General features: G+C 41.5%; 1 protein-coding gene across 6 annotated transcripts in view; it reads right to left on the reverse strand.

Moving 5' to 3' along the window:
* TPK1 (thiamin pyrophosphokinase 1) overlaps positions 1 to 25,333 on the reverse strand; it is a 260,760-nt gene extending 235,427 nt beyond the window's left edge. For 5 of the 6 annotated variants that reach the window (XR_013832110.1, XM_079947655.1, XM_079947657.1 and 2 more), the window contains exons 1-2: positions 25,231 to 25,333; positions 21,308 to 21,373 (exon numbers count right to left, since the gene is read on the reverse strand). Coding sequence is in view for 5 of the 6 variants with exons in the window: in XM_079947655.1 (XP_079803781.1) it covers positions 21,308 to 21,350 (43 nt within the window). In the remaining variant the exon portion in view is untranslated. The remainder of the gene's footprint in view (positions 1 to 21,307; positions 21,374 to 25,230) is intronic. The other variant, XM_079947653.1, reaches the window with a different exon arrangement.
* Positions 25,334 to 27,704: the final 2,371 nt, after the last annotated feature.

The following is a 27,704-nucleotide window of genomic DNA, read 5'->3' on the forward strand; positions in this document are numbered from 1 at the left end:
TGGCGGAAATCCACATGGTGGTTCTTTTTCAGCAGATTCCACTGCTATCCCTACTTCACAAAATGGCAGCAGCTGGCAGAAAAGGGTGGGATAGAAATGCAACCAATCACCAATTGGTGATTACTTTCTACTGGTCTTTATCTTTAGAAATTGCTAATTTTGGGGGCCATGGAGTTTTCCTTGCAGCAAGGAGCTGCATAGCGCAGCTTTCCTCAAGCTAAGTATTTTTCTGGAAATACTGTGACTCAGCCTCCCCATTTTAGGTAGAATTTGCTGATCCAAAGACTGCAAGTGGAGCTTTTTTCTTTTGCATTTCTGTCTTCCTACCCACACAGCTCTCAAAGTATTATTATCCATTTCCTGTAATTTCTTCTCCTATTCTCTTATCATGCTCAACTGCCGAAACTGCCAGTTTCTTTCATTTCTCCTCCCTGGTCCTTTTATATTCACTGCTTCCTCCTCTAACAGTTTTCCTCTATTATCCCCTTCCCCTCTATTCCCAATCTATTGGTAGTGATGATAATAAATATTAACCTTCTATCTTTCTTTCCAATTTCCTTCAAAGCTTCCTTCAGAGGAAGAGCACCTTCCCTCCTTCCTTCCACTTCCAAATTTTCCCATCTCCTGGCCACCTTGATACAGCAGCCAATGAGCTGTTGGTGTTGACACTGGTCCAACCAAAGGGTTGTGGCATGGCCAGGGGGCAGGGCAGGCAAGTGAGGGTGCACCAGGGAGACGATGGCACTGAGACCCACCTAAAAGTGTTTGGAAAACGTAAGTCTTAAAGGGACTCAAAATGCCATGATTACTGCACTCAGACCTAATTCAAAATTAATGCTCATATCTTCTAATGCACTGCATTTTGCTTTTCTATCAAAAATGCCTTTGGTTATACAACAGATGCTGCTTTTATAAACAACCTAGTAGTGTGACCATATTTACTTAGCTCATCTGTATCCTTCATTCAAAGAGAATGAAATCCATTATTTCTAAGTGGTGAAGATGAATCCTATGTGGGTTTTTTTTGAATACCCATTAAAACAGACTTTATCAAATTTAAATCCAGAATCTTATCTTAATACTTCACTGACCTGGAATTCACCTATCTATCAGATCTGAAGTCTACACTGTCTAGAACCAGGGACCTCAGAGAAATGTAGCCACCCAAAGTCACTGTATAACCCCAAGCTCTAACGTGATGGGGGGGGCGCTTATCTTTATCAACTTTTCTATTGAGGAAACCTACTGCAGAAGAATTTTGTATATAGAGGAGATTGGTTAATTGGTTTTTACGGTTGTTCCTCCTTGCTTACTGGCAAAGCGTTAAACTCTTTGGTTTGCTTTATTGTCTTGATTTGCTGCTTGTGCTTGGGGGATAAGAGACCAGGATGTGGAAGGATCTATAGCTGAGCCAGCTGAAGGCTGAGAAGCTGCCAGCAGTAGTGCAGCAGAAGGCAGGGCTAGGCTGTACCTGGTTTTCAACACTGTGATATATCAGCAACTAAATACCGCAATATGCTGAACGTCAATAAATTGGAGTATCGCTGAGCCCTAATGCTGGCCCCCATCTATTGGCCTATCTCACCTTGGAGATGATGTAACACCCCTCACACCATCTCAATAACGGCTTCTGAAACAGGCTGAGGTATTCAGATATCAGGCCAGTCAGCATGTCGCCTCTAAGCGTCTAAGGCAGAGGTTCTCAACCTGTGGGTCCCCAGATGTTGTTGGACTACAACTCCCATCACTGCTAGCTAGCAAGGCCAGAGCTCAGGGATGATGGGAGTTGTGTCCACAGGTTGAGAACTGTTGGTCTAAGGGAATGTTTCTCAAACTTGGGTCCTCAGCTGTTGTTGAACTACTACAACTCCCACCATCCCTAGGTAGCTGGACCAGTGGTGAGGGATGATGGGAGTTGTAGTGGGAGCCAAGAACAGCTGAAGACCCAAGTTTAATAAATACTGGTCTAAGGTATATAAGTCTCCCTTTGGCGTTGGCCCTCCCTGCCAGGGAGGGTGCTGCATACTCCATTATTGTTCCCTGAAGTTCTTGATAACTGAATGAGGAAGCATTTGATCCTGCTTATGCTATGTTATTCTGTTTAAAGATTGCTCCACTGCTTTGTATTATGAATTAAGCCTGCTACTTAAGAAAAATCTTTGGAAAATTTGTTTTTTTATTAACACTTTTAGAGCAATAATATAACATACTCCTTTAATTTGTCTGTATAAACAGTCTCTTGAGGCTTTAATTTTCTTTTTAAAAGATCCCTTAGAAAGAACAATCCTTAAATTGGAACTTTTCCCGAACCTTCTCGTTCATTAACATACACAGATCCACATATTCACTGAGAAGGAACCACTTTTCATTGTCTTCTTTTGCATTGTCGCAGTGCCAGTGAGAGTGAAAATAAAGGCAACTTTAAAGCAAAACACTGAGAAGGGAGTCAGGGGCCACAGCAAATAAAAACATTCCAGTTTAGCACCCAATAAGCACTCCTTGGTTGACTGCAAGTGAGAGATACAGCTTTATTTCAATGTTTTGTGGTCATTTAGAAGGGTGTTGCATGTGGCCAACGGAAGGATATTTTCAATCCTGCTACAAACAATAAGGGGACAATCCAGGCCACCCGCTGCATGTAGCAATGAGCATGTATAGTGTAGTGTGAGCAGGAGTCGCTGGAGGAAGTGGTCTTTGGTAGGAACTTCCACATGTGTGGTGATGCTTCTCAAAGGGGAAGAAAAGGGTGTGCGGAGGCTCTGGAACACCTCCATGCCTTGATTCTGCCTGCCTAAGACATTATCATATCCATACTTTGCATGAAGGTCACAGGGCAGCCCTGGACCAGCCACTATATCTGAGCCCAATCCGTCTTGGGGGGGGAGTGCTGTAGGGTGGGACACCCTAGAGGAAGGGTAGGATGAAAATTTAATTAAGTGGAGAATTCCACATATCCCACAGCAAAGATTCTAGAGGTGCAAAATTGGAAATAAATCCAAACATGAATGAACTGCATATTACAGGAGAAAAACGACTCAGAGCTTCTTGGCTTACTTCAAAAAAAGCCTGACAAACTTTCTTTGAGATTTAAGCAAATATTAGCTGGCAGAACAGGTCAAAAAAGGTGGATGGAGTAATTGAGTACAGTTTAAGAACATGAGCAGTTTGTTCTTGCTGATAAATTAGACAGCTGTTCTGAATTACATTTCATGCTGTTTTTGCACAACAGCTAATTTCCTGCTGGTAGTTCTAAAGTGACTTGGAAGTGTATGCAATTAACTCCACCACCTTTTCTTTATCCTTCAATAAAAGCATCAATTGTATTTGCTTACGGTGAATTTGCAGGGGTTTCTTCCTTCTCCTTCTCTTCCTAAAACTTGAGAATACATGCATTAGATGTCTAATGTGGGCTTCATAATTCAGAAGCCATATTTTGACATCTGAATAATTATAAAAGCCAACAACAATGCTGGCATTCCTGTAAAACTTGATTGAACTAATGGAGCCTTTCAATTCATGAAATAGTTTTTCTCTATTTCCCACCACTACCGCACAGCATCACACACACATTTGTGTGAGTAGGAATGCATGTTGAGCAGTTCATGTGTATAACAACTAGCCAATGTGTATATTCACCTGGCCTCATGGAGAATGTGCACAGAATCCTTCCAGAAATAACTGTTCATATTTCCCAATCAATATACATAATCTCCATTAGGCCTTTTGGGAATGTGAATACCTTGACAATTTTGTACGTTCTCTAGCCAATATGGACATTCTTCAGTCAGTATGTATTGTCTCCGCAAAACATGACTTCTTTTCTATTTCTGGTTCAAAAGTGTGCAATCTGCACCCCCTGGACTGCTTCTGCCCCACTACCCAATCTTCCATGACCCACAACACACCCTCCTGCTGATCAGTCAAGGCAGGAAGAAAGAGGACCTCCAGATAAAATTAACTGTTTTTGCAGTTCAGACTCCTTTTCCTTATCCTCAGCTGTTCGCCCGCCAGCTGAGCAAAACAAGGCAGACTTGCAGGGAGAGGAAAGTTTGAAACCTTCCCCCTGCTCTAGCCCTTGCTACTAAGCTTAGGAAAAAGGCTTTTGTTTTCAAATTGACATTTATCCACAAGCCTGTTTCTGCATCCTCTCTAGCTCTCCCAAGACCACACCAGGAATACGCAATGCAAAAAGACTAGCAGGTTGCAGCAATGTAGCTCAAACCACACCAAATATAAAAAAAGAAAGCAAAATTAATTCCAGGGCAGATTTTCTAAATGTTCAGAAAATTGCTAGTTTATTTTTTAAAGCCAGAGAGAGGCTTAAGAAGCAAAAAGTTTCCAGCTACGCTGTACATGCAAAAAGCCGTCCCATAAGAACATCAGAAATAGTTCGATGTCCTGATGATCGCAAAGGAAGAAAAATCAGCTTTTAACAAGTGGCGGGAGAAGAAGGAAGGGGCTTTTTCCAGAAAGTGGAGGGAAGAGTGGAGCCAACTTCCTCTCAACCTCGTTTTACTGCTTGAGAGGAAGTGGCTTCCTCGTTACACAATCGTGCTCAGTTTGGGTCTGACTGTGTCACTGCCCTACTGCCAACAACCAAAACTCTGACAAGAGCCCTACAGATCTCAGGTTTATGGGGGAACAATACAGTGTAGTAAGGAAGTTAACACACAAGCATTTGGCACACTATGCAGCTCTGGTCTGGGGACCACACTCCCTGTTGTCCCACCACAACCAGCTCCCTCCACATGGTTCCCACATGAATCTTTGTGGTCCCTCAACTTGTAAAGGTATTAACTTCCAAGCCTTCGCATTAAAAAGGTGTTATTGACTTCAATAGGATGTGAGTTGCACCTTGTCTCTTTCTTTAAATCATTCCCAGTGAATTATTTGAACCAATTAAAAAGAAAATTGAACTTTCTACTTGGTTCTGTCAAGCCATTAAAGGCCAGTATATATGCATGTTAGAAATTATTTCTGATGTATAAAACATAAGTTTCAGATCTTTGAGAAAAAGAAGTGCCTGTTCGGAATACATTTTCTTGTATTATAACTCAAAAGTTATTGTGCTACATTTTGTTCTCCTCATTATCACTTAATCAAAATGCTAAAATACCATTCCAGGGGCATGCTCTCAGCAGCATTACAAGCAAGGAAACCAAAGGGAAGATTTGGTTATTCATGCCTAAGGCTGAATTTTGCCCCATATTTTTAACCATTTTCCCCAATAGAGATCTGATTTATATTTTTAAGCAAGTGTTGCTAACTTTTGTAGTTCTATCACTATTCTTGATATGGGGCATTTCTGAATTATTTGTTTACTGAACGCTGGTTGGTCTCCTCTGATCTGCATCACCTTCACCAGCAATACATTTTCCATATCATAGTGAAACACACACACAATAAATGCACCCACAATAGTTACGCAATGGATTCTACAGTTTCCTAATTACCTGGCAGAGGGCTACTTTATAGATGGTGTGTTTCACTTCATGGAGAATATTTGTTACTTCTGTACCATCTAGAGGTGTAACAACTTCACTTTGTACATCTAATTAGCCTACATTTGGGGTTTACATTTCAGAATCCCTGTTGCTTTTGAGACATTTCTTTCCAAGCTTCAGATTTCACAAAGACAAGCCCCCTGAATTGGCTTCTTAATGCCAGGCCATTTTGACTGACATGTTCTGCCTGACCACTGGAACCAGGTCTGGACTTATTTCTTCAGGCAGAATTCTTGGGGCATAGTTTTGGCACCAATGGAAGCTTTCCTCCCAAAGCAAATCTACTTGCATAAGAAAGAAAGAAAGAAAGAAAGAAAGAAAGAAAGAAAGAAAGAAAGATTGTTATATGAAAGAAGCAAACACACCTAATGTCCACATCTAGCTTGGCTCTAGATCCTGACAGCTTGGCCCTGACAACAATATGGGAAGCCAGAAGAAAGGATGTCTCTCTCACACACACCACTTTCTAAAAATCGTACATCCTACTCACGTTCCAGGTAAATCCTTCATTAAGCAATGCTCCAAACAGTAACTAACCTAAAGACCACATAGCTCCACACTCTGTTGTTAATTCTCTTGTGATGCATATTTAATATAAGCTTTTTGTGGATCCAGACCATCATGGTGACATATGCAGCTATGAATACATTTTCATTTTCATTTAGCTATGCGGATGTTCAGTAAACAAGTGTCACTGGCTCTCTCCAATGAGAAATGTGTGAGATGCAAAGTGAACGACACCCTGCCTATTTTTACGAAATCTTGAAATGAGAGGTGTCTAATTATTTTATACATATGTGTATTAAAATTGGTGTTGAAATCTTTGGCAGTATTTATAGCAACGAAAACCATCCCAATGAAAAGGAAATGCAAGAAAGCAAAGTGGCTGTCCAATGAGGCCTTACAAATAGCGGGGGAGAGAAGGCAAGCAAAATGCAAGGGAGATCGTGAAACATACAGGAAATTGAATGCAGATTTCCAAAGAATAGCAAGGAGAGACAAGAAGACCTTCTTAAACAAGCAATGCAAAGAAATAGAGGAAAGCAATAGAATGGGAAGAACCAGAGATCTGTTCAAGAAAATTGGAGATATGAAAGGAACATTTCGCACAAAGATTTCCATAATAAAGGACAAAAGTGGAAAGGACCTAACAGAAGCAGAAGACATCAAGAAGAGGTGGCAAGAATACACAGAGGAATTATACCAGAAAGAAACGGATGTCTCATATACCCCAGGTAGTGTGGTTGCTGACCTTGAGCCAGACATCCTGGAGAGTGAAGTCAAATGGGCCTTAGAAAGCACTGCAAATAACAAGGCCAGTGGAAGTGATGGTATTCCAGCTGAACTATTTAAAATTTTAAAAGATGATGCTGTTAAGGTGCTACACTCAATATGCCAGCAAGTTTGGAAAACTCAGCAGTGGCCAGAAGATTGGAGAAGATCAGTCTACATCCCAATCCCAAAGAAGGGCAGTGCCAAAGAATGCTCCAACTATCGCACAATTGCACTAATTTCTCACGCTAGCAAGGTTATGCTTAAAATTCTACAAGGAAGGCTCAAGCAGTATGTGGACCGAGAACTCCCAGAAGTGCAAGCTGGATTTAGAAGAGGCAGAGGAACCAGAGACCAAATTGCAAACATGCGCTGGATTATGGAGAAAGCTAGAGAGTTCCAGAAAGACATTTACTTCTGCTTCATTGACTATGCAAAAGCCTTTGACTGTGTCGACCATGGCAAACTATGGCAAGTTCTTAAAGAAATGGGAGTGCCTGATCACCTCATCTGTCTCCTGAGAAATCTCTATGTGGGACAAGAAGCTACAGTTAGAACTGGATATGGAACAACTGACTGGTTCAAAATTGGGAAAGGAGTACGACAAGGCTGCATTTTGTCTCCCTGCTTATTTAACTTATATGCAGAATTCATCATGCGAAAGGCTGGGCTGGATGAATCCCTAGCCGGAATTAAGATTGCCGGAAGAAATATCAACAACCTCAGATATGCAGATGACACAACCTTGATGGCAGAAAGTGAGGAGGAATTAAAGAACCTTTTATTGAGGGTGAAAGAGGAGAGTGCAAAATATGGTCTGAAGCTCAACATCAAAAAAACGAAGATCATGGCTACTGGTCCCATCACCTCCTGGCAAATAGAAGGGGAAGAAATGGAGGCAGTGAGAGATTTTACTTTCTTGGGCTCCATGATCACTGCAGATGGTGACAGCAGCCACGAAATTAAAAGACGCCTGCTTCTTGGGAGAAGGGCAATGACAGGCCTAGACAGCATCTTGAGAAGTAGAGACATAACCTTGCCAACAAAGGTCCGTATAGTTAAAGCTATGGTTTTCCCAGTAGTGATGTATGGAAGTGAGAGCTGGACCATAAAGAAGGCTGATCGCCGAAGAATTGATGCTTTTGAATTATGGTGCTGGAGGAGACTCTTGAGAGTCCCATGGACTGCAAGAAGATCAAACCTCTCCATTCTGAAGGAAATCAGCCCTGAGTGCTCACTGGAAGGACAGATTGTGAAGCTGAGGCTCCAATACTTTGGCCACCTCATGAGAAGAGAAGACTCCCTGGAGAAGACCCTGATGTTGGGAAAGATGGAGGGCACAAGGAGAAGGGGGCGACAGAGGATGAGATGGTTGGATAGTGTTTTCGAGGTTACCAGCATGAGTCTGACCAAGCTGCGGGGGGCAGTGGAGGACAGGAGTGCCTGGCGTTCTCTGGTCCATGGGGTCACGAAGAGTCGGACACGACTAAACGACTAAACAACAACAACATTTATAGCACACACACAAAAGCTTTGAATATTCAAAGCTCAGGAATTACATGGATACATTACAGGGAATGAAAATCAAACCATTCTTCCCCACATCACATTTCACTCTTTCCAAAAAGATTTGCTTTCTTTGTTTCTATATTTATTTCAGCTCTTTTGAACAACTGAAAAGACAGCTGCTAACACATGTATGGGTACAACAAAAAGGCTCATCTGTTTCCTTTGCTTATAACTCCATTCCTTCCATTCTATAGAAACTTCTGTGAAAGGAATCCAAAGCTGTTTGCAAAAAGTGAAAGCATAGATCAGGCATTTGGAAAGTGGAAAGTGTTTAGTACAACCCAACCATTGAGCACTAATTGAGCACCTTTCTCTGGTGCTGCAGCCCTGACAGGCTTCGGGGACCCTGTGGCTGCTACTGAATTAAAAAGAAAGAAAGTGTAAGGTCACAGATCTCTTCCCACCATTTTCATAATTTCTATGGGTCATAACCTCCTCTGTTTCCCTTGGATCAAATGAGAAAGACACATCAGCATACTGGTGACACTTTTCACCAAATCTCTGGACAGCCTCATGTGGTGATTAAATGTGGAGGTCACACATTATGGGAGACAAGGCAGAATCCTGCGTCACCCCCCATGCCAAAGGTCAAAGGTTAGAACTAGAATCATAGAATCATAGAGTTGGAAGAGACCACAAGGGCCATCGAGTCCAACCCCCTGCCAAGCAGGAAACACCATCAGAGCACTCCTGACATATGGTTGTCAAGCCTCTGCTTAAAGACCTCCAAAGAAGGAGACTCCACCACACTCCTTGGCAGCAAATTCCACTGTCGAACAGCTCTTACTGTCAGGAAGTTCTTCCTAATGTTTAGGTGGAATCTTCTTTCTTGTAGTTTGGAACCATTGCTCCATGTCCGCTTCTCTGGGGCAGCAGAAAACAACCTTTCTCCCTCCTCTATGTGACATCCTTTTATATATTTGAACATGGCTATCATATCACCCCTTAACCTCCTCTTCTCCAGGCTAAACATGCCCAGCTCCCTTAGCCGTTCCTCATAAGGCATCGTTTCCAGGCCTTTGACCATTTTGGTTGCCCTCCTCTGGACACGTTCCAGTTTGTCAGTGTCCTTCTTGAACTGTGGTGCCCAGAACTGGACACAGTACTCCAGGTGAGGTCTGACCAGAGCAGAATACAGTGGCACTATTACTTCCCTTGATCTAGATGCAATACTCCTATTGAGGCAGCCCAGAATTGCATTGGCTTTTTTAGCTGCCGCATCACACTGTTGGCTCATGTCAAGTTTGTGGTCAACCAAGACTCCTAGATCCTTTTCACATGTACTGCTCTCAAGCCAGGTGTCACCCATCTTGTGTTTGTGCCTCTCATTTTTTTTGCCCAAGTGCAATACTTTACATTTCTCCCTGTTAAAATTCATCTTGTTTGTTTTGGCCCAGTTCTCTAAAGGCTCCAACGAATAGCCCTGCTATTAACGAATAGCCCTGCTAGGGCTCCAACGAATAGCCCTGCTTGGGAGTCCAAAGAGACTCTGGCACAAAGCAGCTGAAGGCTGTGAGCTGGTCCTGAGGCCTTGGAAGCTTATATGCCTTGGAAGCATCTCAGAGATTCAGATGGATGTTTCTTGCTTTCTCTTCTGCCCAATTTGATATCTTTTTAAAAATCTCCCATAAGTGTCTCCAAGTTTTCTATAAATGGAAAATGCTAGCTGAGAAAAGTGGAGAGAGACAGGAGAAGCAGAAAGAAATGGACATTGATTGATTTCTGAAAATAAATGGACTACAGAAAATCTCTCAGGAAAACAAGTTAATGTTGAATTATAAAATAACGGATCAGGAAGTGGAAGGGGCCATACAGAACATGCAATTGGGTAAATCTCCAGGACCGGATGGTTCGACTTCAAGATACTACAGGTCCTTGAAAGAATGGCTAATACAACCATTGAAGGAAGTCTGCAATGAAATATTGGAAGGGAAAAGAGCACCAGAGTCGTGGAAGGAAGCTTACATCACACTTATACCGAAAACAGAGACTGAAAAGACACAACTTAAGAATTACCGCCTCATATCTCTGCTTAATGTGGATTACAAATTTTTTGCAGATATTTTGGCTAAGAGATTAAAAATGGTATTTGTAGAAGAAATTCATAAAGATCAAGCGGGCTTTCTCCTGGGCAGACATTTGTCTGACAACACGAGGAGCATAATTAATATTTTAGAAAAATTACAAGTGAATATTAATACTAAAGCAGTGGACACGGAGAAAGCCTTTGACAATATTTCTTGGAGTTTTATGAAGAAGAACTTACAGGGGATGGGGGTAGGTCAAGGTTTTGAAAATGGTATAGGTGCAATTTATTCAGAACAAAAGGCAAAATTAATTGTGAACAATGTAGTGACAGAAGAGTTCAAAATTGAGAAAGGGACACGACAAGGTTGCCCAATCTCTCCATTACTTTTTATATCGGTCCTGGAGGTTCTGCTAAATATGATTAGAAAGGACCAATTGGTTAAAGGTATACAAGTGGGAGCTAAACAGTACAAACTGAAAGCTTTTGCTGACGATTTGGTATTGACTTTACAGGAGCCAGACTCTAGTACTAAAAGGGTATTGGAATTGATTCAAGAACATGGTCAGGTAGTAGGTTTTAAGTTGAACAAGACAAAAACTAAGGTTTTAGAGAAAAATCTAACTGTGATTGAGAGAGATAAGTTTCAGAAGGAGACAGGATTAACATTGGTTAAGAAAGTGAAATACTTAGGGGCAAACTTGACTGCTAAGAATGTGAATCTATTTAAGGATAACTATGAAAAATGTTGGATTGAAGTGAAAAAGGATTTAGAAATATGGTCAAATTTGAAGTTATCATTGTTAGGCCGAATTGCAGTGATAAAAATGAATGTATTGCCAAGGATGCTGTTTTTGTTTCAAACCTTGCAAATTCTAGACAAAATGGACTGTTTCAAGAGGTGGCAGAGAGATATCTCTAAATTTGTCTGGCAGGGCAAGAAGCCTCGAATAAAATTTAAGATATTAACTGATGCTAAAGAAAGAGGTGGATTTGCCCTGCCAGACCTTAAGCTTTATTATGAATCAGCTTCATTTTGCTGGCTGAAAGAATGGCTGCTTCTTGAAAACACTGATGTGCTGGATCTGGAAGGTTTTAACAATGTATTTGGTTGGCATGCATATCTGTGGTACGACAAGGTCAAAGCACACAAAGCGTTTAAAAACCGTATTGTTAGAAAAGCACTGTTTAATGTTTGGATGAGATACAAGGATCTGTTAGAAAATAAAGCCCCAAGATGGTTGTCACCAATGGAAGCAAAGGCTCAGAAAAAACTCAATATGGAGGCCAAATGGCCGAAATATTGGGAATTTTTGGAACAAGATGGAGACAGAATAAAATTGCAGAGTTTTGAAAAATTAAAAAATAGAGTGAGAGATTGGCTCCATTACTACCAAATAATGGAGGTATATAACACAGATAAAAAACTGGGCTTCCAGATGGAAAAATCAAAATTGGAAACAGAATTGTTAGATCCCAAAACTAAGAACTTGTCAAGAATGTATAACTTGCTGTTGAAATAGAACACTCAGGATGAAATGGTGAAATCTGCTATGATTAAATGGGCACAAGATGTTGGACATAACATTATGATGGCTGACTGGGAACAGTTATGGACCACCGGTTTGAAATTTACGGCATGTAATGCCCTAAGAGAGAATTTAATGAAAATGATTTACAGGTGGTACATGACACCAGTCAAGCTTGCAAAAATTTATCATTTGCCCGAAAACAAATGTTGGAAATGTAATGAGACTGAAGGTACATTCTTTCACCTTTGGTGGACATGCCCAAGGATTAAGACATTCTGGGAGATGATTTATAATGAAATGAAAAAGGTATTTAAATATACCTTTCAGAAGAAACCAGAGGCCTTTCTCCTGGGCATGGTCGGCCAATTGGTGCCAAAGAAGGATAGAACATTTTTTATGCATGCAACAACAGCAGCAAGAATACTCATCGCAAAGTATTGGAAGACTCAAGATTTACCCACCCGAGAAGAGTGGCAGATGAAGTTGATGGACTACATGGAATTGGCGGAAATGACTGGCAGAATCCGAGACCAGGGAGAAGAGTTGGTGGAAGAAGATTGGAAGAAATTTAAAGATTATCTACAGAAATATTGTAAAATTAAGGAATGTTAGAAAGATGTTGGAATGAAGTTACATGGCTTTAGCAGAAATGTTATAAAGAATTAAGTACAATAGATTGTAAATGGATTAAAGGAAAAAATAATGTCAGAATTTGTTAAGTTAAATGATAGGACAGAAGTTTGAGGAAGATGGAAAGGATTAGCTGAAACAATTAATCGAAGTGGAATACAAAAAAAGGGAGGTGTGAGGTGGTCGCTGAAACAAGTAAAAGAAAGTTAATAATTGAAAGTATTGGATGTGTGTGTGTTTTTGTTTTATTTTTGTTATGTATATGTAGTATTTTTGTCTTTGTATTGTATTGTATGGTTTTGTTATGTTTAATTCTTTTTCTTTTTTTCCTGTAACTTTCAAAAGTTTAATAAATATTATTTTTTTAAAAAAGAGAAAAGTGGAGTGGCGGTGGCGGCGGCGGCAGGGGGTACAGCTCTGGGACTGACAGCTCTAGCTTCCAATCAGGTAAATGGTTTTACCAGAACTATCCTTCTTTACCTAATGTCAAAATGCCTTTGAAAAGGACTTGGAAGGGATGTAGAAAGAGTTTAAACTGCTCTTTGCTAATCAATTCTCTTAGGAGCAACTCTATTTTGTGGAGCTAGTGGTTGGTTGTGCACTTACTGCCTTGCTTTCTTTTCTCCTTTCTTTATTTCTGATTTCTTGTACACACACACACACCCACCTTATTTAATCTTGCTTTTGTCCATAGCCATCTCAAATATAATCTGTTTTGCTAGTTATTAGGTAAGTCACTTTTCTTCACCCCCACCCTGACCCGACCCTAGTTTCATTCGCATTAATGTTTCACTTATTTGCAGTGATTATGTGTATGGGTGCAATCAGATAGCATCTCTCCAACTCTCTGTTCTTTGCTATGTGACAACACACACACACTGCTGTAAGCACGTACCAAGCAGTACATTAGTGAATACCTCCATACATTTCCATGAAGTATTACCCACTCTATCAAGAATGAAATGGGAGCAGGGTAAATATAATAATAATATATTATTATATTATTATATTATTATTATTATTATTATAAATATAATAATAATATATTATTATTATTATTATTATTATTATTATTATTATTATTTATTATTTATACCCTGCCCATCTGGCTGAGTATCCCCAGCCACTCTGGGTGGCTCCCAATCAAGTGTTAAAAACAGTACAGCATTACATATTAAAAACTTCCCTGAACAGGGCTACATTAAGATGTCTCCTGAATGTCAGGTAGTTGTTTATCTCTTTGACATCTGATGGGAGGGCATTCCACAGGGTGGGCACCACTACCAAGAAGGCCCTCTGTCTGGTTCCCTGTAGCCTCACTTCTCGCAATGAGGGAACTGCCAGAAGGCCCTCGGTGCTGGATCTCAGTGTCCGGGCAGAATGATGGGGGTGGAGGCGCTCCTTCAGGTATACTGGACCGAGGCCATTTAGGGCTTTAAAGGTCAGCACCAACATTTTGAATTGTGCTCGGAAACGTACTGGGAGCCAATGCAGATCTGGGAGCCAATATAGCATTCCAATGCAGCTTCTGGGAGAACATGCTGCAGACAGCAAGAGAAGTCAAATCAATTCTGACCCACCCAATCCATTGCCTCTTCACCACAGGTAAAAGCAGAGGGTCACACCTCTTTGTCTGAAATTTGGCAGGCTTCCTCTCCTCAGAAGTGGCTATTGTGCCTACAAAATTCACCCAATTCTGCCCCAAAATTAAAATGCCATAGGCATTTGTTGATTTTTCCACTATAGTTAGTAGAGAAGTAAAGCAAAGCTTCAAAAAATGCTCCAAAGGAAGTCTCTACGTCAGATCTGAAGTGAAGCAAAATATCAATGTGAAGTGTCAAGGCAACCTGCTATCCAACGCAACAAGGCTGGTTCAAAGGCAATCTTCTTTTTTATTTTCTGGCACGGCTGTTCTGGGTCTCCCCTTCAGAAAGCATGGAAGCTATCAAAGCACGGTGCCTGCCAATCTCACCCCTGGCTGACAGTGCTGGAAGCCCCTGAGAAATTCAAAATGATTGCATGGTGCCTCCTTCTCCAGCTCAGTCTAGAAAATGGAGGTGCCCCCCATAAGCACTAGAACCAAGGGGTCTCCCAGTGAACATGATTTGCAGGAGACTGAAAAACAATTGGAAGCATTTCTTCACACAATGCATGCTATGGAAATGGGCAACTAACAACCTAGCAGTTTGAAAGCACGCCAGTGCAAGTAGATAAATAGGTACCACTCTGGCGGGAAGGTAAACGGCGTTTCCATGCGCTGCTCTGGCTTCACCAGAAGCGGCTTAGTCATGCTGGCCACATGACCAGGAAAAACTGCCAGTGAACAAACGTCAGCTCCCTCAGCCAATAAAGCGAGATGAGCACCGCAACCCCAGAGTCGTCTGCGACTGGAACTAATGGTCAGGGGTACCTTTACCGATTAAGAACACTGCTGCTTTAAAGTGTCACACATTAATGCAGCATAAACCGCTTGGTGATAACCCTTTTCAAAGGGGAAGAAAAGTGAAAAAGCTCAAGAGCTGTCAGATGAAAATTAAAGGATTCCTCTATACTTTTGAAGGCTTCTGGACTGTGTAAGTGCTATTTTCATTTTGCCTTCATAGACTAGCTTAGGTTTGAAAAACATTTCTCACTACCAAAAGATGAGACTATTTTTTAAATTGTGATATATGTTCTTCAATTCAGATGGCAAGAACTGAAAATCTTTTTGCTTCTCCCTCATGGCCAGTACAAGAACATAGGGTGACCCAGTGATTTGATTTGCAGTAGCTCAGTTGTGCAGGCATGATACAATGCCAGCATGGATATCTACACTAATGTGCCATCAATGCTCGTTGGCACCCACAGAGCCCTGCTTATGCGCAGTATGATGGTAGGGCTATGAGCCAACACTTGCTCTGTGTCTGTGCACCATGAGGTTTTAAGATCCGAAAGAAATCCAAAGGATGAAGCCTAAGCATTAGCAACATCTGTTTGCTGTTCTAGGAAAAATCATTTCTTTTGTAAATTTAATTCAGAAAAGGCCCTAAAATACTTACAAAGATGTAAATGCTGAAATATCTAATTTCCCTGGAAAACACGTATGTTACTGAATCAGACAACCAGAATATATTAATATTAAAAATAATTATTTTCGCATTTCCAATATTTCTCTACTGCATTTTTTAAAAACTGTCTATTAATTCTGCAAACATTTTCCCCAAAACCAATTTCCAGCTTTGTAGAGGTGTTAAAAAAGATAATCAACTGATAATACTTATTTTATTAAGTCTCCTCTGAAGCTTAATTCTTAACAGAAAAACCCAATGCAGCTATAAAAATGCTAATTAGGAAAGTTTTGGAAAAAACGCTGCAGACTAAATACAAGTCCATGCACAGGAAATTAATTCTGCAGATGATGTGGAAAAGATGGCATATAAAGTTAACGAGATATTACTTAAGGCAAGAGAAACAATTAGGCTATTAACAGTGGAGATAAACTAAACATTTGCCATCAAATATAATGAAACTAATTAAAAGTGAAATGAAAAATAAGACATGAATATGAAAACAAATTCAAGCACAATAAAAGGCAAAACATCTACAGGACCAAAAGCAGGATACTGCAGACTGGGAAGGAAGCAGTACACAAAGCCATCGGCCGAGAAGATCTGCTACACAAACAATGAAATTCCTGATATTGCCCTCCCTGTTTTCAGAAGAATGACCACAAGAATAGCTTTATGAATTCCTTCCATAATGTATAGATGATCTCAGCCACTGCTGAAGAATTCGGCCAGGGATTTTGTTCAGAGTTTAAAAAAAGGTTGTACAAGTACAAGGGAACTTCTTATTGAGAACACTTGAACCCTGTCATTCACGAACAGAAGGAACATCGAGATATGGCAGCTTCTGCTGGCAAGAGTCCGATTCTTCCTGGGCCATTTTGTTCTTGTGCTTGGTGACTAAAAGTCACATGTGCACTATCCATTAAATGATGTGCTTTGAATTCAGGAATAGATTACTGCGTGCAAATGAATAACAGCCTGACTTCCTTGGAGAAAGCGCATGCTACAAATATGATCACTGATAATGCTTTTTTTGAAAAATCGACTTACAGACTTAACAGAGAAAAGAATTGTGAAGTTGATGTTCAGTTTCCATGTGTGTATGGTACCAATTTTACAGTGCGACCTCTCCTTAGACCAAAGTAGTGCAAGAGCCTTCGCTGAAATCAATGGGGCATCAAGTCAGTTATCACTAATTTCTTACTTTGTTTCTACGGGTGGGACTAACCCTCAGGATTCAGTCCTATGCCTCTCTCCCTCTTTTACCCCAAGTATGTATTTCTTGAGGACTCAACATTCAATTTAGATACAGAAGGGGCTGAGAAGCTAGTCCATTCAGGCAGGGAAACACCTGTTAGCCCAGGTGCAGGGCTGGAGAGGTCCTATAAGGAGCAACTGTAATGGAGACCGAAAAGTGGCAAAAATTAACTGGTGAAAGAATGAGGAACGGGAAGGTCATGGATAGAGGTGAGAGTCAGTGAAAGGCAGGCAAATGTTCCAACTCAACACCATGTTGCTCCATGTAAGATAACTCTCCTCATTTAGTAGCACCCATTCATTTCTCAAGATTAGTTTCATTTCTCAAGAAAGTGGTTTTTGACAAGGGGTATACACATGTAGACTCAGTATTCAGTAAAAAGGGTAGACTCTATTTTCACATAATTACTTTTCAGAGTAAAATTATGCTTTTAAACCTCCCGATTATTTGATAAAAGCAGTACAGTTCTTTGGGGGAGGAAATGAAACTTACGGCAACGTTGGAGACACTATCAAGTTTTCAGAAAATGGGGGGAAATCAAAGGACCTAATGTGTTCCCGATCAAATTTTTATGCCTACTAGCTGAGAAGATGAATTAGCTTAGCTGCACTCATTTCCCCAAAGAAGCCCTATTTGTGTTCCTTAGCCATGGCTGGGTATTATTTCTGAATATCTAAACTCTGGCTAGGGATGGGCTACAAATATAGGTGCAGACACTTTATGCTGTACTACAACGCACAGGCTGAACACATTATACCAGTAATTAACTAGTTATATGTAAACTAGTAATGCAGATAGCTATTTTCCTAGTCACCTACGAGATCACTTCCAAGTGACTATGTAGAAACATTACACATTATGGGGTTTTGTTAAGTTGACACCCCAAACTGAGTTACAGACCAACTTACAGTGTGTTGCATGAGGCACACAATTATTACCTTCTTTTGCCTTTTTTTTAAAAAATGCTTTTTTGCAAAGAGCAGGAGAAAGAAGGGCGGGAGAGAGACAGAGAGGGAGAAACAGAATGGCACACAATGGAAAAGTGGGTTCCATGTGGCAGGTTGGAGTGAAAAGTGATGCATTGTCAAAAGACTGGCGATGACTGCTCCAAAATATATGAACATTTTGGGAAACATAATGCAGAATCTAGTAAGCATCAGGCCCACCGTATGTTCACAGTTAAGTTTTTCAGAGAAGAGTGTACAGTACTGAGATTTTCTTAAACACCCCAACATTCTACAGAATTCAGACAAGGGCATTGTAAAGTTGGTATTATTCTCACTATTTCTGAAGTGAGAACTACACACAGACACACAGCTGAAACGTCTAATAGGGAACAGGGCCAAGAAATGCATGCTTGCATTATTCACCATGCAAGTTGACTATAATATAATCAAAAGGTTTTGCTATTAACTTTAACTAAGTCACCTTTGCACCTTTGTTATTTAAGGGACTTTGCCTGAGAGGTGTTAAACATGCACGACACTTAAGGGTTGCAGTGTGAATGAAAGCCCTGCTCATTTCCACAGGATCACTCTCTGAGTACATGGCTGGCTGTCTCAAATTTGGTCTTCAGTGTTGCTTCAATCACTGCAAACCACTTTTGAGAATGTCAGGGTGTTTCCCCCCCCCCCTTTTAATCTATCAAGAGTTGTACAACCACCAATAACACAAAATTAACAGTATTGCAGAGATCTTTTTAAATGTCACAGAAGCTCACTCGTATTGATATTCTGAACTTAATAACACTAGTGCTGTAATGCTCTGCATCAAACTACTTGAAGCACTTTCATAAGGCAATAAAGCAAGGAATTTGTTTTCACCCCAAAGCTATGTCAGTGACTCTGTATAACTCTATTCAGAACAATTTCCATAAATAATAGGGAAGGGGGTGGGGGGAGGAGAGAAGAAGTTCCTTGGTGCTCAGTCTAGGTGCTAAAGTTGTTTTCATCTCAATGCCCATACATAAGGAAAGGGAGATACAAGAAGAGAGCTCGGCTTTAAGTATAACCTGCAATATGGGATCCACTGTTAATAACTGACACCTTATACTAGTCATTCTCTTCCTTTTCCTTTTCTGTCCGCTGCTGGTTTTCTTAATACTTTTTCTCATTTTGTCTCTTGTATCTCTCCCCTCCGCCCTCTATTTCTCTCTGTGTGTCTTTGAAGGAGAAATACACATACACACACACACACACAGGAAATGATGGTGGTACTACTGGTGCAATCCACCTTCGGTCTGGACAGAGCCCAGTTTTAGACCACATCTGACATGGGCCACATAGATAATTCTAAATCTGGCCCACGGACCTCTGGATTCTTCAGTACATATTAGACGCGAATTCAAGAGTATGTGATATGCAAGAAAGAACTCTTGGTGGGGTTTAAGAGGTCATTTCTTCTGGTTGAAATAAGGCAGGGAACATGGTCTGCTACCTATCCATCCTTTACTATACCATTTGCAAATTCTGAACCATCCCTTCTGGTGCAGAATGACCACTAGAAGGATGGCCTAAGCAGTCGTCTGTTCAGTGTCAACTCAACCACCAAGTAAACCGGGGATTGTCAAGACTGCAATCTAGAAAGGTTTATGGGGTGCAACTGCAAATCACCCCAAAGCTTGGCTCCATTAATTATTCAGTTCTGCAATCTGCATTACAAAATACAGTTTTGTGCAAAATCCTTAAAAACAACTGGATGTCAGATTATTTTAATGGCATTTATAACTGGCAGTTCAACACTGACAAACAAAAAGCAAAATCCCCTACTTCCCTTCAGGTCCTGCAAATGCAGCTTTTGCTGTCACCCACACCACCTTTTTGCAAGCAGGCAAAAATACATCGTTTTCTCACAAAATTAAGATACATCAATCGCTGTTTTAATTCACTGCTCAGTCCCCAAAAGTGCAAATAGTGAGTGTTACCCCTACCCAAAATGGGCTAACAAAAAAGGGGCAGAAGTAGAAATCCCATCGAAACCTGGATTGAGACAACCATCTCTTTACAGCAGCAGTCGGAAACCTCTGATTCATGAGCAAAATTTGGCCCACCAGGCCTCCACATTGGCGAGTGCCAGTTCCTGGCTGACATTCATCTCACAGGCAAAAGTACTAAGTGTCCTCGGTCTATTTCATCAAAAGCTTCTGCCCACAGCACATAGCAGTAACATTGGTGCGGTTAGTATGTTCAACCAAGATCAGGAAGATGGAGGTTCAAACCCACACTTTGTCAGAAAGCTCACTGGGTGACCTTCAGCTTATTCTTCTTGTTTAAATTTGTATATTGCCCTTCATCCATAGATCTCAGGGTGGTTCACAGCATAAAAATACAAGAGAAAAATGCAAAATACATAATAAAAACAAAAACAAAGCAATAATCCCCTCCCCCCTCTCGCATTGGCACACAAGATGTTGTCAAGGATGGAGACCTTACTCTCTGGCAAATCAGGCCACCCCACGTATTCCACAAACCCCTACTTTTGTTATTTGTGGCACATGTGCTACAGATTGGCCATCTATTAGTTGGTTCATTACAAGCAATAGAAAGAATGTAGCTAATTATGTCAAAAATAATTTGACATTAAGAACTTTTAGGGGCTGCAATTCCTTCAGGATAACAGCCTGTAAGCACCAAGCAAGCTATAAACTGAAATGAGTAAGTTTAATTAATTCAGACATGCACAACAAACATGTGGTACAGATTAAAGACCCATGAATGAAGTTCCAGCTACCTGAAATGCATAGGTAGGTGAAATAGCCGCACTTAAATGAAGTGTGTTATTGCCTCTATAAAAGAAACTTGGAAAATAAAATAAATTGTTTTAAATGCTTTTCAGTTAAAGACCCAAAGCAATACAATGGGATGCTCAGAGCATCTATGTTCATTTAACTCATGTTGAATCTAGTGGGGAAAAGTCTAACCATCTTGAAATAACATCACCCCAATTAAAAATTTTAAATAAGAGCAATGATTTTTATGAGTTGGGTAATTCAGCCATTTGGATAGGCTCACTCTGATCTCAAAGCAGCTCTTAAACCTTAATATCATGGAACGAAAGAGAAATCACAGAATGGGGAATAAATGACTGTTTTCTCCTGAAGTTGAGAAGAATCATTATAGTTATCCCATATTCCCTTGTAATGGCTATGGGAGCATGAACACTGCTTTCAAAAGACAGTCTACCCAACCATTTCTACCCAGGCAAATCAAAATTGTTAAAGTCTACTCCCAAACCATTTGCACAGCCTCCCATTGTAACTGCATTAGTGCTAGTGCAGAGATTCATAACAAATAACTAAAATGAAACACTGATTCTACCAGATTCTGCATTTGTGGTAGGGCTGCAAGGCTGAGTTTTTTCAAATATTACGTAACAACGCCCATCACCAAAGCAGCCTTTTAATGTGGTGCATTCAGGATGCATTTCAACAAAAACACTCTTAAAAGAAATGTAAGCAGTAGATACAATACCAGTGGGAAGCAGGCATTCCAGTGGAGTAAACACAGGATCCATAGCTGCTTATTAATGTTGTAAAACTAAAGCAAAACAAAAAAGCGTGTTAAAAACCACAGTTCATGAACCTCACTTATTAATTCAATATTTTAATTATAGTTAAACTATACCCTAAGCATAATATTCATGAGAAAATGAACAGGGTAAAAAAGCTCAGTTCAGAAATAGCCACAAATTTGCAGGCACACACAAATATTGATTTTAAAATAAAAACATTTAAAGCTGATTTACACAGAACCATGGACCGTTACATATAGCAGGTGGCAGGAAGCCCATTCCAGTGTGAAGAGATTAATCTATAAGTACATTTGGCATCAGCCAGATTGATAGATAGTATGACACACAGTTCAAGGGATTGGAAAATCTGAGTTCTGGAGGAGCAGGGAAGCAGCGAAATGAACGAGCCAAGCTTGAGAGGGTTCAATTTTTAATTGGTAAATATTGATTTTTATAGAAGTAACTTTCCACCTGAAAGCAAAACTGAATAATAAGCAAAATAATAAAGGTTGCATGAGCAATGTACTTACAGCTCTGTTAAAACAGAGAACGTTACAGAAGCAGATGTGATTTTTGTAGAGGAGACATTATTTCCAAATCAACATGTTTGCTGGGTTAGGAACCATGCCATGAATGGAGGTGGGCACTCAGCACAGCTTGCTGTTGGTGTGCATCTCCACTGGCAGTCTAGGGGCACAGGTGGTACACAGCACTGCACACACCAGTTCCCAGACAGTTGAATTTCTGGGCCCAATTTAAGGCAGGGAACATCACTCAGTGGCAGAGCAGGTGTTCTGCAGGCAGAAGGTCCCAGGAGAGCCATTCCCAGGCTGATTAGACAATGCTAGGCTAGGTGAAAAAAAAAGAGTCTGAGCTGGCTGGGAAAAGCGGGACCTAATCTGCACCATCCTTCAGCCATGTAGTATAGGAACATAGATTGAATGCTAATGCTCAACTCTGGGATATGTGCAATAAAGAAAAGAATACAAAAGGCCCTTAGTTGCAAACTACTAAACTTATTTATTAAAATTATCTATTGAGTAAAAGCCCCACTTTATTTATTATTTCATGGATAATTATGTTTTGGGGGATTTTTTAAATGCCACCAGTCCAGAGGCTAGGGTACAAATAGCAGTTAATTAATTAATTAAGCACATTAATAAGTTCTAGGTTTAAAATAAAAATGTATTTTTAATCTACTAGACAACATGGATTCTGACTGATTGACTCAGATAGTAAATGAGACTGACTGAAATGAAGATGACTACAATCTTTTTTATAGTCATAGGAACAAAACTGTATTCATCTTTCTGCATCAATCCAACAAAGATGCCCAAGGCTCCCAGCTCCTCCTATTTGTTTTAAATTTAGGTTTAAAACACTCTTTGGGACGCATTTGGGGTGATGGCCTGCTTTTTCTTTTTGTCTCTTTTCTGGGTTGTGTGTAGGTGCTTCTCCTGTTGTTGCTGTTGTTGTGTGTGGCTTGGTGGGGTGGGGGTGGGGCTGAGTATACCAGTTTTACTTCTGTTAAATTGGTATTTTCTAATGTCCCTGACAGCTTCTTAGATTTCCAAATGTGCTCCTGGTCCCTAAAAAGTTTGGGGACGCTTGGTCTATAATATCTTAATTTCTACTGTCGTCTCCTCTGGTCAAATAGGTTTCTAAAGCGTTACAATTTTTTTGAACAGATACAGCAGTGATAGGAGGGTGCAGACCTTATGCTCCTTGGGACAATAAGCCAACTGCTGTATTTCTCCAACCTCAAAGATGTGCACAAGACAGTAGAATTACAGTGGACGCTCAGGTCGTGAACGTGATCTGTGCGGGATGCACGTACCCGCAGCAGCGTGTCTGCGCATACGTGGGTTGTGATTCGGTGCTTCTGCGCATTCGCAAAGCACAATTTAGCGTTTCTGCGCATGCGCGGCTGCCGAAACCCGGAAGTAACCTGTTCTGGTACTTCTGGGTTTCGGTGGTCCGCCACCCAAAAAGACGCAACCTGAAGCGCCTGTACCCCGAGGTATGACTGTATATGGCTATCACAGTTCTGAAAACAAGACCAGCAGAGTTGGCATGCTGTAACTTGTAAAATATCAGCATGTCCACCAATAAACAACTGGTCTCTCCAACACTGCAACTGGGACAAATGCATGACGCCAGGGATACTTTGGATGCAACAAGGTCCAGTGCCCTAAAGCAAAACAGCTGGACTGAATTTTAGCATTTTAACTGTGAACACAAGGGAATGTGTGAAGAGAAGATGTGGGCAGGGAGCACTCAATACCGAAAAAATGTGGGTGGGGGGCTTGTCCATAACAGAATACACAATGCAGAATACAACATGGCGGCAGCTAGAAGCCCAAGTGATTCCTCAAACTGCCAAGCCAACTCCAGAGCTAAAAGAGAAGTATGTGAGCATGGTGGGAAGCAATGGGGGAGGGGGGGAGAAGAGCATGAAAAGAGCTTTGGAAAAGCAAAATCAACTGCAGGCCCAGAGCTTTATAGGACCCCACACCTGCCAAAAGCTACCTCCCCACCCCCTGCCATGTTATCCCAGCCCTTCTCCAAGAAGTTCAGCGCGGCCCCTATCCATAGTAACATCAAAGCAACCTTGCTGTTGTTTGGTAATTTGTTTTAATCTGTTTTTCATATTACATTGTTTGTTTGTTTGTTTGTTTTATTGTTTATAAAAATATTTATGTTCTGCTGCATCATAAAAATATATCACTGCAGTTTGCAACAATATAAATACATAAAACCGTATCAATGGTTGTAACCTACCCTGGGACTCTGTAGCAAAGCCCAGGTAATAAATTCACAGGCTGTCCAGTGAACCACATGATTGGATGAAGATTTGAACCTGAATCTCCCCAGTCTTAGTCTAGAGCGGGAGGGGGGGAGAGAGAATACAGGTACAGATGCCACTTTATTAACACAGCTTGTTTGGCCATTGTTGTTGTTGTTGTTGTTTAATGCAACCCCCTCCAAGGGTCAAGCCACTTCTTGCACAGGGGAACCTTTGTTCTTAAACCTCAGTTCTCAAGTAGGCTGTTGGCTCTCCTGATTTTTTTTGTTCGTGTTTTGCTGTTCCTGAACCTCCCATGGGGGCTAACAGCTTTTAGGAGACGGGGAGGCACAACTACTCCTTTAGAATCCCGAATCCTTCCTTAAAGGAGCCAGGACTTATCCCTAAAATTAAAAATAAAATAAAATGATGATGATAAACAGGCTGCCCATCATTCTATTCAGAATGCAATGCAGTCTCTTAAACAGCTGTCTGTAGCCCCTGTACATCTGCAAAGATCATGTGCTTCTTTGCAAAGTTCTCTCTTCTACAGGAGTGAGCATTGAAGCAAGATGTTCCACCTTTCTGTGTGGACATTAAGACATGTCGGGATGGGAGCGTGAAGGAGTGTGTGTCAGTCCCTGTCAGGGAAGAATCATAGAACTGGAGAGTTGGAAGAGACCCCAAGGGTCATCTAGTCCAACCCCTTCAATGCAGGAAACTAAAGAAGGCGGAGTAGGAGTTAATAATAATATTTTCGCTAGGCAAGGAAGTAGATGCAGAGACCACGCCAGACCAGCGGCCACCAGCCTGGATGCCTCCAGAAGGGCAGCCACGAGGCCGCCGGAGGACGTGCCCTGGCGCTCCCCTTTCCCGCAAGAGACACCGGCGTGGGCAGAGGATGCTGGACTCGAGGGGCCCCTGGGGGCCCAACGCGGGACCCAGAGAAGAGACTCCGAGTCCCGGGCGAGGCGGGAGAGGAGCTGCAACTTGCAAAGAGCAGGAGCCACGCAGTTGGGCTCTTCACTATTGTCTGTTCCCTTTAAGAAAGTGCGCGGGGGGGGGCAGAGGAGAGTATTTCTGCCGGGGGGGGGGTACCTGGTGCTGCTGCCCAGAGACACCCGCGCTCTCGCTCTCGCTCTCGCTCTTTCTCTCTTTCTCGCTGCTGCTGCTGCTGCACCTGGAGCTCCAGGACCGGCTCGCCAGGAGCCAGGGGAGAGGCGCCGAGGGACGATCCCACCGATCGCCCCACTAATCTATGGCTCGGCGGTCGACTTCTGAGCAGCCACTGAGTCTATCTCGTTGGACTACAGCTCCCATCATCCCTCAGCTCTGGCCTTGCTGGCTGGGGGTGATGGGAGTTGTAGTTCAACAACCTCGGGGGACCCGCAGGCGGAGAAAGGATGTAGTAACTGGAAGGCAAAGCGGGGGAAGAGGAGGATTATTTTGCCTGCGAGCCAAGAGCGGAAGAGGCAGCCGCGGAGAGCGCAGAGCGGCTGCTGCGCGGAAGCGCCGCCAAAGCGAAGCCAAATGCGAGGGGAGAATGGCAGCTCCTGCCTCGGGACCTCCGGAGAGAGCCTGGGGCGGGAAGGGAAAGGAGAGGGCGGCGCAGCCCTCTTGAAGGCGCCGCCGAGAGGAGGCGAGAGGCTTCCCGGGCTGCGCGTTCGCGCCCCGGTCTCCACATCTTACATTTATTTATTTTTTATTTTTTAAAATAATATTTATTGAGAGTTTAAAGGTTACAAAAAGAAAGAAAAAAATTTAAAACAAATCAATATAATACAATACAAAAACACTACGTAAAACATTGAATTAACAAAACAAAACAAAAACAATTAAAAACACTTCCAATATTTTCAATCTTAGCTTTCATTCACTTGTTTCATTGACTTCCTCACGCCTCCCTTTTTGTATTCCACTTCAATTAACTGTTTCAGCAATTCCTTTCCATCTTCCTCTGTTTTCTGTCCTGTAATTAATCTTAACATATTCTAACCTTATTTTTTTCCCTTTAATACATTAACAATCTATCTGTACCTAGTTCCTTATAACATTTCTGCCAAAGCCATATAACTTCATTCCACCGTTTTTCTAAAGCTCATTAATTTTACAATATTTCTGGAAATAATTTTTTCCAGTCTTCTTCCACCAACTCTTCTCCCTGGTCTCGGATTCTGCCAGTCATTTCCGCCAATTCCATATAGTCCATCAACTTCATCTGCCATTCTTCCCGGGTGGGTAAATCTTGTATCTTCCAATACTATGCGATGAGTATTCTTGCTGCTGTTGTTGCATACGTAAAAAATGTTCTATCCTTCTTTGGCACCAATTGGCCGACCATGCCCAGGAGAAAGGCCTCTGGTTTCTTCTGAAAGGTATATTTAAATACCTTTTTCATTTCATTATAGATCATCTCCCAGAATGTCTTAATCCTTGGGCACGTCCACCAAAGGTGAAAGAAAGTACATTCAGTCTCATTACATTTCCAACATTTATTTTCGGGCAAATGGTAAATTTTTGCAAACTTGACTGTCCACATCTTACATTTAAGGCGCGTGCCTCTTCCCCTCAAAATGCTGGGAACTGTAGTTTCTTAAGGGTGTTGGGAATTGTAGCTTGGTGAGGAGGAAGCTGTAGGTCTCAAGAATGTTTTGGAGGCAACTGGTGCCCAGGCTTGGAAAAGCAGATTTATAAAATCGTAGAGTTGGAAGGGATCCCAAGGGTCATCTACTCCAATCCCATCTGGCAGTTCCCTCGCTGCAAGAAGTCAAGTTACAGGCAACCAGGCAGAGGTCCTTCTTGGTAGTGGCGCCCGCTCTGTGGAACGCCCTCCCACCAGATGTCAAAGAAATAAACAACTACCAAACTTTCAGAAGACATCTGAAGGCAGCCCTGTTTAGGGAAGCCTTTAATGTTTGATGGACTATTGTATTTTAATATTTTGTTGGAAGCCGCCCACAGTGGCTGGGGAAACCCAGCCAGATGGGCAGGGCATAAATAATAAATTATTATTATTATTATTATTATTATTATTATTATTATTATAGTACGCCTCCGGGAGATCTTTCTGATCGGGGGGTATTGGAAAGGGATTGAGAATATCTTTTATCTTATTATTTCCCTTTCTCCTCCCCTTCACTTCTCAGAGATCAGTTAAAAGTGGTGGAGAGATCAGACCCCCCCTCCAGTCCACTTTAAATTCTTTAATTAAAGAAAATCCATGGAGGGTTTTTTTGGGGGGGGGGTGTAAATTGAGTCATATACTACATGCCTTTGCATGTATACTGAGAAGTAAGTCCTACTCAATTCAATGGAGTAAGCTCCCAGGTAACTAGGTAAAGTCTTATACTGCAATCCTAAGTATTTTTACTCATAAGTTCCACTGTGTTCACTCTCAGGTTACTGATCATTCTCACAGTTTTCATTGTATTATTGTTGTTGTTATTATTATATATTGATCCTTTCCTGTGGGAAGTGCTTGACATGTGAAATGTCTGTGGGGAAAAGTGCCTTTCCTTAGCAATATGTGAAGCAGGGAATCTGCACCCAAGGAAGGACACAGCCTGATCCTG

The sequence above is a fragment of the Podarcis cretensis genome (genome assembly GCF_951804945.1).
Source record: "Podarcis cretensis genome assembly, chromosome: 12".
Taxonomy (NCBI): Eukaryota; Metazoa; Chordata; class Lepidosauria; order Squamata; family Lacertidae; genus Podarcis; species Podarcis cretensis.